We start from the raw sequence: 12,283 nt of genomic DNA on the forward strand, positions 1-12,283 counted from the left end.
GACCTCCGGGATGCCTATTTTCATATCGCCATCACCCCGGCGCACCACAGGTTCCTCGCCTTCCTGATTGCCGATCAGGCTTTCTGTTTTCGAGTCCTCCCCTTTGGGATCGCGACCGCACCCCGGGTGTTCACTAAATGCATGGCCGCGGTGGCGGCCTACCTCCGCACCCAGGGCGTCACGGTCTTCCCATATATTGACGACTGGCTGCTCCTCTCTCCCTCCCGTCGCCTCCTCCTCCGTGACATCCACTTTACTCTTTCGCTCCTGCAGGATCTCGGCCTAGTGGTCAACTACTCCAAGTCCAGCCTGCAGCCGACGACCCGCATCCAGTTCATTGGCGCGATCCTCGACTCCGTGGCCCAGAGAGCGTTCCTGCCCGAGAGCCGCTTTCGCATACTGCGATCGTCTCTCCTCCGGGCCCGGCGTCGGCCTCATGTTCCGGCCAAGGACATCCTGTCCATTCTGGGGCACATGGCCTCCACCACGGCGGTCACTCCACTGGCGCGCCTCCGGATGCGCCCTCTTCAGGCCTGGTTTCTTCGTGTGTTCCGGCCTCGTCACGACCGCCCGGACCGTCCGCTCGTCCTACCACCTGCGGTGCTTTCCTCCCTCACCTGGTGGCTTCAGCGGGCTCACGTATGTACCGGGATGCCGTTCCGCCCCGCCGACCCCTCCTGCACGCTCACGACGGATGCCTCCATGGTGGGCTGGGGTGCCCACTCGGGCCGTCACTCTGTCCAAGGCCTCCGGTCGCCCTCGGAGCGGCTCCGCCACATCAACCTCCTCGAGATGCTGGCGCTCTTCAAGGCCCTCTGAGCGTTCCGGGACCTCTTCCACGGGCGCACCGTCCAAGTCTGTACCGTCCAAGTCTGTACCGACAACACCACCGTTGTCTGGTACGCTCCCGCTCTCTCCTTCGGCTGACCATCTCCCTCTGGAACTGGTGCGTCGCACACGACATCCGGCTCCGTGCTGTCCATGTCCCGGGACGGACCAACGAGCTTGCCGACCTCCTCAGCAGGTCTCTCACGCCCGCCCACGAGTGGTCCCTTCACCTCGAGGTCACCGCCACCCTTTTCCATCACTGGGACACTCCGGCGATCGACCTCTTTGCAGCCCCGGACAACGCCAAGTGCCTGGTGTTCTGCGCTTGGGCTGCACGGCCGACCCTGATGGGCTGCCTGGGCGACGCCTTCCTCTTTCGGTGGACGGGACCCCTCCTCTATGTCTTTCCTCCGATCCCTCTCCTCGCCAAGGTCGTGGCCAAGCTCTACCACGACCACTCCAACGCCATCGTCGTAGCCCCTTATTGGCCCCGGCAGTCGTGGTTTCCCCTCCTCTCGGCCATGGCGGGCCCCCACCGCCTTCCCTTACCGCTCCGCCCGGACCTTCTCACCTGCCACCGCGGGACCCTCCGTCATCCGGATGTCCAGTGGCTTCATCTGACTGCGTGGCGCCTCTACCCCAACCGTTCTCTCCGGCCGTCCTAGCCATCCTTGCCGCCGCGCATCGCCCGTCCACTAAGCGCTCCTACGACCACAAGTGGTCCAAGTTCTCTCGCTTCGCGCGGGAGCGGGGATCTGATCCGCTCTCTGCCCCCACGCCTCTTCTCCTCGACTTCCTCGCCTCTTTGGCACACCGCGGCCTCGCCTTCTCATCTGTCAAGTGCTACCTGTCAGCGATCTCCACCTACAGGAAGCTCCGGGGTCTTCCGTCTTGCTTTCCAGATCCCATGGTCCAGATTTTCCTCCAGGGCTACCGTAACGCTTTCCCGCCCCGGATCCTTCCTCCTCCGCCATGGCGTCTGCAGCTGGTCCTCTCTGTGCTCACTAAGCCTCCGTTCGAGCCCCTCCACTCGGCCACGCTCTCCCACCTTTCGTGGAAGACCTCCTTCCTCGTTGCCGTGACTACCGCTCGCCGCGTGTCTGAGCTCTGCGCCCTCCGTGCTGACGAGCCCTACGTCCGGGTCCACAAGGACAAGATTGTTCTCCGCACTGACATCTCGTTCCTCCCCAAAGTTTCCTCTCTCTTTCACTCCACGCAGGATATTGTTCTCCCGGCGTTCTTTCAGAACCCCTCTACCGCCCTCGAACGGGCGCTCCACCTCCTTGACGTTCGCCGGGCGCTCCTCTTCTATCTCGATCGCACCAAACCTCTCCGGAAGTCTCCTCGCCTTTTCCTCCAATACCGCCAGGACACCGCTGGACTGCTGGTCTCCCCTCAACGCCTTTCCAAGTGGGTCCTCTCAACCATCCGCCTGGCCTACCAGCTGGCGGGCGAAGACCCGCCCCAGGGCATCAAGGCCCACTCCACTCGGGCGGTCTCCGCGTCAACGGCTTTCTCTCGGGGCATCCCCCTGGAGGACATCTGCAGGGCGGCTACCTGGTCTACGCCCCTGACTTTCGTCACCCACTACAAGGTCGACCTCCTCTCCCGACGCCAGGGGGCCTTTGGCAGGGCGATCCTCTCTTCGGCACTCCCATGACACCCACCTCCACTGTGAGTAGTTTGCGACTCTACCATTTGTGTGCATTCCACGGATACCACGAAGAGGAAACTATGGTTGCTTACCTGTAACCGTGGTTCTCTGAGTGGTCATCCGTGGAATCCACACCTACCCGCCCTTCCTCCCCGCGTGGTCCTGCCTTTCTCCTGCTGCTGCTTCGGCGGGGAACTGAGCAGTAGCACCACGTGGTCTCAGTACCTCATGGGGAGGGGGAGGGGCTACTGATTGATGTTATTCTTTATACAGATTCCGGGGTTGCTGCACACGTGCACCAGACTACCATTTGTGTGGATTCCACGGATGACCACTCAGAGAACCACGGTTACAGGTAAGCAACCATAGTTTCTACCACACCAAACTACAAATCCTAATATTCCCTAGCACTGAGCCATGGCAAAGTGGTGTCAAACTGCATTAATTCTATGAGGAACCGTAGGTGGGGACAACACCATATACTATATACGTAATTATTTCCCTGTGTGACCAGCTTAGTGCTTTATTTGAACTAATCAAAAGTGACAACAGTAAAGACAATGTGCCCCTAAAACACACACACAACCCTGAGAAGCCCCTTGTCTGAAATATGCAATTGTCCAGTTAGGGTTGCCAGAATGAAAACTCCTTTAATGGTTGTGTAGAAAAGGAAATATCAGCAAGTCTTGCTTCTTTCCTAGCTACACAACAAACAACACCTGCTAGAAATTCCCTCTTTTCTATGGCTCTTCATATCCATGGAGCCTGTATCCAAAATCCAAAATGCAATCTTGATTTTGCTGTGTTATATAATGGACACCATTTATTACACTTTTATATATAATGGGACTTGAAGACCCATAGATTTGTATATCCATGGGGAGTCCTGCAAACAAACTTCAATGGATACCAACTATACAACCATTAATGATACATGAACTCTCTCCAGCGTTCACTCCCGACTTGAAGTTGATGTTATGTCTGATGCAGACATAGCCAGACACAGTTGGATTTTACCCATCACTGAAGAAATTGCACTTGGACGCTGAGGACAGATAATAATATGAGAATTCCCGATTTGCCATCCATGCTACTTTTATTGTTTTTCCTACAGATATCTGGGGAGCCACCACCGCCATTGCCCACCACACCTCCTCCTGAAGATTATTATGAGGAAGCACTGCCACTGGGGCCGGGTAAAGCCCCAGAATACATTACCTCCCGTAGTAAGTCTAATTGGGACTTGGAAAGGGAGGGAAACAGACAACTGTCTTGGGTCTTGAAACTGCTTCTTCCCTCTCCTCCCCCCCCCCCCAAACTCCTCCCCATATTAGCTTAAGCAAACAAAGGCTCCTCCTAAGTGTCTGACGAGTGACAGGACTATAATTTACAGGCCCCAGGGAGGAAATGGCACTTATATGGGGGGCTGTCTCACTCCTTTTCCTGCTTTTTTGCCCTCTCCTGGTCTGTCAGATGTCACAAGCAGTTGTTTGCTCAGGCTTGCCTGGAAACAGTTCAGTAAACTCTGAATGACAGGAATGCAAAGGATCCGGACACTTTTACCCTTCCCCACTTGTCTGCAAGATTAGGCAAACATGGAGGCACCTGTTCCTGTTTCTTTTTCCAGCATACATTCTGAGCCTTGAGGATACCCAGAAACAACTTTAAACCACACTGCCAATACCTAACCAGAAATGTATAAGATTTTTTAGTGAGTGAAGTGTCTCTCCTGTTATCTATGTCATGAGCAGTATCAGGATTGAGTGAAGCCTATGGCTACAAGGTGGCTACAAGGTGGTGGCAATAGACTTCCTTCAATAAAAGATGTGAAGGGGAGTCTGTGGAAAACACAAGAGGAAGGCAACTTTTGGGCCAGGAGTGTCAGCCTGTTATATCATTTGGATTCTGGTAAACTGTGTTGAAGAACCAAAGCAAAAGGGATGGAGAGCAATGTTTGTAATCCCTCTGCCAGCATGTGCTTTCTAATAATGACTCTGACCTAGAGGGGAGTGTCAGGAAAGATGTCAAGAAACAGCCAGTCTTTTTTGCAAGAAGTCATGAAATGTGCCAGACAGCAATCTTTGCATGATATCCCTTTTCCTGAAGGCTATGGTATCCGGTGAGCATTTGAGAACTGGTGGGGAGAAAGACTGGAAGAGGGCCAGAGCTTGGAATCATTACTTTTGGGGCTTACAACTCTTCAGAATCCTTACTGACCCCAGTCAGGATAACCAGTGGGAGTTGTAGTCTTGAGCAGTAACTCTTCCAAATGCTGGAGAGTCTTTTTCCAGTTTGCCTTCTTTGGAGTTGTGGCATCGTCATTTACTGACCTCCTTTGTATTATTATTTCATTACCAAATGGAGTTTCCTTGTGTTATCTTTAATGGTTGGCCTGGCAAAAGAGTTGATTTCAACACCATCTTCCACAAAAAGCCTCCCCCACAGACTTTGTGCCACAAGGAGAATCCTGATGTGATGTGGGTCAGTGTCTGAACATGTCTCATCTTCTCTTTCAACAGATAGCTCCAGTCCCCCCAATTCAATAGAGGATGGATATTACGAAGATGCAGATAGCAACTACCCTGTCACCAGAATGAATGGAGAACAGAAGAACTCTTGTAAGTCGCACTGCCAAAAAGGCATGTTGTGAAACCACAGGAGGAATGGAATCTTCTGACTGCAAAATACTGAACTGTTGGCCCCAGAACTGGGGGAGAATGCCAGCGGTCAAAAGATATCTGAAAGTCCTAGACCACCATATGCCTGTTGCACTGAAGTCTGTCTTTTTTCAGTGAGCATTAAATGAGGAATGTTGAATCCTCTTGTCTCCACATGCTATATCAAACAAGGGTGTTCTTTGTTAGTCAATGGTTGGGTTAAGCAACATGGACTATATAGATTCAGCAGTAGCGGGAGTGCGTGTTTTTCTCAACATTTCTGTTCATCAAATATTGCCTGCAACAACCTTGTAGGTAGAAAAGCCTGTCTGTTGTGAACCCTGGAACAAGGAGAGCTCAGAGGTTTTAAGTGATTAAAAATCCAGTATTTTCATTGTCTACACTTAAGAGCATTGACCACAATGTATATCCAACCAAAAAGAGAAATCGGGGATGGTGGGGGGAAAGGATTATTTCTAATAGAACTACACCTTGAAAAAAAAACTATGCTGTTTCTTTTGGGAGACCTCCCAATACTTCAGATCTTTCCTACATCCATGCAACAGCTGCTCCATGTGGTGGTTATCTTAATTTATGGATACATTTAGAGAATGGTAATAGCTAGCTTGAACTTTAAGAATTACAGAAATAATCTGAAACTGTATATTTATTCTAGCCTGAACTTCAGTGTTGTTTGTTTATGAAACCAGACTGTAGCTGGGAAAGGCCAGTGAAAAATCCAGCACCTTGTAAAGTCAAAGCAGAGCTTATAAGAAAAAGCAAACTGTGGGGCATTGAGACATGATACGAAAAATGTGTCTGTTTACCTTAGAAAAATCTGGCTTCAGCTGAGGCAGAATTCATGCCTCGGATTGCTTCTCTCCATAAGAACCTTCTTCATTGGCTGTACTAACTGGCAATGGTTGCAACAAATCTGTACAGCACAAGGTTGGGGAGAAGGCTGCCATAGGAAAACTCCTTGATTTGAAACTCTTTTCCTTCCATGTTCCAACCCAGCAAGCTCTAGTCAGTCAGTAATCTGCACTGGAGACCCACAAAATACCATTCCAGACACTATCTCATGCAATAGTTAGAACTTAGCCTTCAAGTCATTGTATTTTTACCCCCACTGTCTTGAGCTAGAGCTAAAAAGATGACTCCTAGAAACTCTGTATGGTCATTGACACTCATGGTAGACATACTGATATACCGGAGTAGATAGTTTGCCTTGGTACATGGTAGCTTCCTTCATTTCTGGGATGTTGTCAATTTCTACCATAGGTAAAGTGAGGCAGCTATTGCCTCAAGTAACAAATTTGAGGCACAGTCCTGCTGGTCAGGCGTGACTGTGTACAAGTTTGTTCTGCCATTTTTGTCAAGTAGTCTGTTGCAGCAGCAGGTTTATGTGCATTGCAAAAGCCCACTTTGTCAGTTGAGAGGGATGACCTGCTAGGTCTCAGTTTGTTCAGGAACTTTCAGGGCAGTTTTCTTTCCTAGCAGAGATAGTTTACACTGCCATCTTTCCATAACTGCAATGTCAGCACCTACTTCACCTCTGCCACCATGGTGCCTGTGCCAGCATGAGCTTTTGCACTGGTGTAATCATACCAACTAAGAGGGCTGTGGCTTTTGAATATCCTGAAAGGGCAGCAAATGGTGGCCTGAATTTTATCATGGTCCCAACTAGAGTACACCATCGAATCAGTGACATTTCCTTTTCAACATTTGATTCAGTCATTCTACTCTAGTTGGAACCAACCCAGGATTCAGGCCTGTTAGTTGTTTAATATTCTATTATTGTGCTTTTACTATCTGTGTAGGGAAATGCGATTGTCTAATTCTCTGTCTTTTGAGCCAGAATAAATTTGCTGGCTTTGAGGCATGGGTTCCCACCAGCTATACCACAGATTAGGAGTCCTTAGCCAGGCTTAGTTGGAAGCAGCATTCTGGGTCCCACCATCTTCCTCTTTCCTTGCAGACAATGATTCTGATGCAATGAGCAGCTCCTATGAGTCTTACGATGAGGAAGAGGAGGATGGGAAAGGCCAGAGGTTAACACACCAGTGGCCATCAGAGGAAGCTTCCATGAACCTGGTGAAGGACTGCAGGATTTGTGCTTTCCTGTTGCGTAAGAAGCGCTTCGGGCAGTGGGCCAAGCAGCTGACGGTCATCAAGGACAACAAACTCCTGGTAAGTCAGTGGTTTGTGTGTGTGTATCTGTCTATGCCTTTGTGTGTAAGAGCACTGGGAAGGAAAAGAGTCCTACTAATAAGTCAAAGATGCCTTGGGGACAGTTTTTCTGCCTATGAGAGCATGCCTGGAGATCGTCTGTTCTCCTGGGGAATGGTGATGTCTGAGTTTGCCACTTCCAGACAGGATTTTCCCCATCTGAAGTTTTCCAGTTCCATCCTAAAATCCAGAAGATTTTACTGTGGAACTGGCTGATCTGTCACATAGCTCTTCGCTAGTCAAGAAGTTAAAAAAATTGTACCCCAAAATGTCCCTTTGAGAAGTGGCTGCAAAGAAAATTGGTTGAAGCAAAAGTATTGAGAAATTAAATCCATATTCTCTGTTTGTTCTCTAGAGTTTATTGTGGAATAGGAAAGTGGCCAAGAGTCACAGTGGTGACATTTTGCTTTGGGCAGTTAGGAAACTGCTGGAACAATGATTTGGAGTAGAGGAAAGGAAGGGTCATCTTTTTTTTTATCCCTGTTGCACCATTTGGGGGTAGTTTTATAGCTGTGTATTTGATTATGTGTCAGCTTTTTCCATCCCCCCACTCCCACCTCAAAATCCCAGCACTTTCCTTCTTATTATAACTAGCCTGAGAGGACCTGTAGAGAGAGAAAAATAAGCTGAATGTATTTGGCTGAGTGAATGATGAATATCCTCTTTATTTTCTTTCCAACTTTAGTGTTACAAAAGCTCCAAGCACCGACAGCCACACCTCGAGGTCCCTCTGGGTGTCTGCAATGTTGTCTATGTGCCAAAGGATGGACGCCGCAAGAAGCACGAGCTGCGCTTTTCTCTGCCAGGAGCGGAGGCCCTGGTGCTGGCTGTGCAGAGCAAAGAGCAGGCTGAGGAATGGCTAAAGGTATCTCTCTCAGCACCTCCATCAGAAGCAGTTTGGGGAAAAATAGCTCTCTTCCACCTCACTTTTTGGGCCATGCTGGATGAGAGATTCTGGGAATCACCATCTCACAGAAGGAACTCCTCCAGCCTCTATCCAAGACAGCATAACATCCCACCCAAAGATACACACCCCAATCCCCACTTTCTCTATAGCTCTTCCTTTAGAAAACCCTCAATATCCCTTATACGGGCACTTTTCTCTGGCTCTGACCACTCGCTGAGGTGAGCAGAAGCAGCCAATTCCTGTAGGGGGCAAGGGAGGGAAAGAAAGCACTGTTATCTCTTTTTTCAGGGAGGGTTTTTTCCTACCACTTCTTATCTGTGTCTGCCTGACTACAAAACCAGCTGTGGAGAGGAAAAACCATTCAATAGGGCAGATCCATAGCATTTGCCACTCCTGCTATGGCTGACATTGCACCCGGATAGGGCAGTGGGAGGAAGTGTTTGCTTACCCACCCACCCCTGCTTTTTCCTGCTTTTGTTCTCAAGCAGCACAGGTTCAGTAGGAAGCTCTACTAGATGAAGTCATCAACTCAACAGTGTCAGGGAGAGATGGAATGTCAACATTATATTATGTGATGTCATTTCTCTTCTTTCACCCCACATCCTTCTGTGACTAATTCCTCTTACCTGTTCAAAAGATAGGGATTTGTAAGTGCCAGTTGTTTTTCATTTTGATGCCTGACTTCTCAATATTCATCTCTTTCCTTCCATACTTTTTTCCTTTTTTGCAATGTGGAGCATGTCATATATGAAATGCTATTTCTTTCAGGAATGTGAGGTTGTGTCTATTGTGGAAGCAGAGAACTGTGTGCCCCAGTGAGTTGGGAATGGGTGTCGGGGAGGAGACAGGCTTCTCAGCACTAGTCTAGTGCACTTGTTTCCAAATAGGACTGAATTATTCCATCCAACTAATTTACTTAGAAAAAATGTTGAGAAGATGACAGCAAAGGGAGATAGGTGATTGTATACACTACCTTGAACTTGGTAGAAACAGGGATCATAAATGTAACCAGTCTAATCCCACTTGAGCAAATGTTTGCATTCTTTCATTCCATTTAATTCCCACTTTTCTTAATGTGGCTCAAAGTGGTATACATGATTTTCTTTCCCCACTTTTATCTTCACTGTAACCCTGTGTGGTAAGCACAATGTCACCTCATATCCAAGGAAGATTTTGTTTGTGGGTCTCCCTGGTGCTTCTCTGATTCTCTTAGTTTCTTGTTTATTTGTTCAGTCACTTCCTACTCTTCTTGACCTCTTTGGTCCATGAGGCTCATGCCAGAGCTCCCTGTCAGCCGTCACCACTCGCAGCTCCTTCAGAGTCAAGCCAGTCATTACAAGGATGCTATCCATCCATCTTGCTTACTAAGATTCTCTTAGTAGTTAAAGTGAAAACCAAAATGGCAGAGCCATCTTTCACAGGTCAGCCTTCTTAATAGATAAGGGAAACAGTAGAAGGACTATGAATAATGAAAGAGCATGGCTCATAGGATCTCCATGGAAGCAGATTGATGAGTCTCATCCAGCTCAGCTTTATGGCACAAATTAGAACTCTGTGTTCTTTGGCTTGAGTACTGTACCATTGGAAACATTTGCATTTAAATATCTCTGTTCCTCTCTGTTTTCAGGGTTTTCATCTCTTGTCCTTCATACATATTTCACTGATTGTAAGCACTCCCACACCTCTGGCCTGGGATGCAACTCAACTCCCTTAGAAAGTTAAATATCATTTGGAACTCTTCCAATTGACACTGTGGTCTATTGGCTCAACCCAGTCGTGCCTCTGTGAATTCATCTCCCTTAAAATAATACAACAGAACAGATTACTTTAATTAACATAGGTTTGTTTTAGTCCTGAAGATAATCTGGTTATGAACATGACAAATAGGTGTGCTAAATAAGTTAAGGACATGCTGTTGTCCCATATTTCTAGTCCTGGCTGGAATCTCATTTAAAACAAAGCTAGTTTCAACATCCTCAGCCAGGGAATTGATGAAATAGTAATAGCCTTGTGTGAATTTTCTTTCCTCTTCTGGTGCTGACTAAAATAAATTGGGATAAAAGTGACTGTATATAGGACAAGAGTATTCATGTCTCAGACATTGCTTTATTTTCCAAATAGCAATCTAGGAAAGATTCTTTGCTGTGCACACTGACCTTGTCATGAGTGGGCAGGCTCCACAAAGTTGGCATCAACCTCATACCATGAAGGGATTAATAGTTATAGAGAATGTGTATTCCAGAATAGCTGGGAACCAGAAAACCAGAGGGGTGGCATCAGATGGTGGAGATTAACGTCATCTTTTTTCAAATTGATAATGTCTCCTCCTTTTCTTGATGGGAAGATGCATGAGCAAACATTTTTACAAGAGCCTTGATTGTAACTGGGGAGATAGATAAGGGGGCAAATCCCCTCCCCCATGTCAAATTTGAAGGCAAGGCAAGTACTTTGCAGGAGAGAAATGAAATAAAAATGGTGTCCCATCCATTCTGTGAGGTGTAAGGGAGTCACATTTGTGCCTTGGGGATGATAGTTATAGCAGAATGGTATTGAACCTTTTCCATGTCTTGGCACTCGGTATTGTTTTACCACAGGTGATGAAGGAAGTGAGTAGTGGACAAAGTGGAACTGAAGTTGTGACATCGCCTTTGCTTACATGCAAGATGGACCATGACAAGGTAGGATCATTGTGTTTCATCCTGTCAAAGATCATCTCCAACCCACCCTCAGCCATAGGCCCCCCAAATTGGCTGTCTGTTAGGGCAAGGTCCAAATCCTGTTGCAAATAGCAGGTGATGGTGGGAATATTTTTAAGGACAGTAGCAGGGAGGTTTAAACACTTTTTTCTTACCCACATCCTCAATTACTGCTGCTATTTACATAATAGGGAAAATGTACACATTAAAGTCATCTTTAGTTTGACTCTTATTCATTCTGTTGTTACAGATTTGGTAAATCGATTCTGATACAAGAAGTAGAATCATATTTGCACAACAGTATATAAGAATTCATAATGAAAAAAAGAGCAAGGGAAGAGACCTTGCTCCTCCAATATAGTAGGGGTTTTTTTTTGGGGGGGGGGAGATTTTCATTCTTGCTGTCATAGTTTGGAAAAATTAATTACTTTTTGGACTAGAACTCTCAGAGCCCCTTACCCAGTATAGCTGCTGGCTGAGGAATACTGGGTATAGTAGTACAAAAAAGGAACCTATCTTCCTAGGTAACAGGAAAGAGAAAGAGATGGACCAGAATCTGAGCCATCATTCCCTTTGGAAGCAAGGGGCACACAGGACTGTGAATTGGGCTAGTTTCTCTGTCATTCTTGGTTCAGTTATAAAGGTGAAAAGCAATTAATGTTGGGAAAGTGGCTATAATAAAATGAGAAATAGAAAAAAAATTGGACTTTCACTTTTCTTTCCCGTATTCAGAGATCCTCTCAAGACAAACATACATCTGACTCTGATAGCGTGGCAACAACAGAAAACTGCTCTTCCATGACTCGGAGGGAGGCTCAGGAGCAAGGTGAGACCCCAGTATGGCTCCCATTTTCTAAGAGCATGGTGTAGTAGTGGTTGAGGCAGAAAGAAATGAACCACTGCAAGGAGAAGACAGTGTGGTGTAATTCCCCATCTGTCTCTTTCATTTCGAATTTCATTTTGGTATATTCTGATGGTCTTTTGGTGGGATGATTGGGAAGAGATCCTTATATTGCTCTGTGGCTCCTTGCTTGGTCAGAGAAACCACATTCTGATTTTACGTTCTGTTCTTTTACCTCTTAGGGAAAGGTAAAAAAAGTGGTTTGGCTGAGCTGAAGGGCTCTGTAAGTCGAGCAGCTGGGAGGAAAATTACCAGAATAATCAGCTTCTCCAAGAAGAAACCATCTCCTGAAGATACCCAAACATCCTCTACAGAGGAAGACATCCCATGCTGTGGTATGTACCAGGGAACCAGGAGGAAAGGAGAGGCAAGTTAGTTTTGAGTACCCAGATAAATAAGTAGATGGGGATG

At 47.3% G+C, this 12,283-nt stretch overlaps 1 protein-coding gene across 2 annotated transcripts in view; it reads left to right on the forward strand.

Moving 5' to 3' along the window:
- Positions 1-12,283, forward strand: part of AFAP1L1 (actin filament associated protein 1 like 1) — an 87,123-nt gene that overhangs the window by 60,304 nt on the left and 14,536 nt on the right. For both annotated transcript variants that reach the window (XM_060765064.2, XM_060765063.2), the window contains exons 5-11: positions 3,597-3,708; positions 5,002-5,100; positions 7,118-7,329; positions 8,054-8,233; positions 10,870-10,953; positions 11,704-11,797; positions 12,055-12,207. In XM_060765064.2, the coding sequence (XP_060621047.2) occupies positions 3,597-3,708; positions 5,002-5,100; positions 7,118-7,329; positions 8,054-8,233; positions 10,870-10,953; positions 11,704-11,797; positions 12,055-12,207 (934 nt within the window). The remainder of the gene's footprint in view (positions 1-3,596; positions 3,709-5,001; positions 5,101-7,117; positions 7,330-8,053; positions 8,234-10,869; positions 10,954-11,703; positions 11,798-12,054; positions 12,208-12,283) is intronic.

This window comes from Anolis sagrei, chromosome 2, assembly GCF_037176765.1.
Source record: "Anolis sagrei isolate rAnoSag1 chromosome 2, rAnoSag1.mat, whole genome shotgun sequence".
Lineage (NCBI taxonomy): Eukaryota > Metazoa > Chordata > Lepidosauria > Squamata > Dactyloidae > Anolis > Anolis sagrei.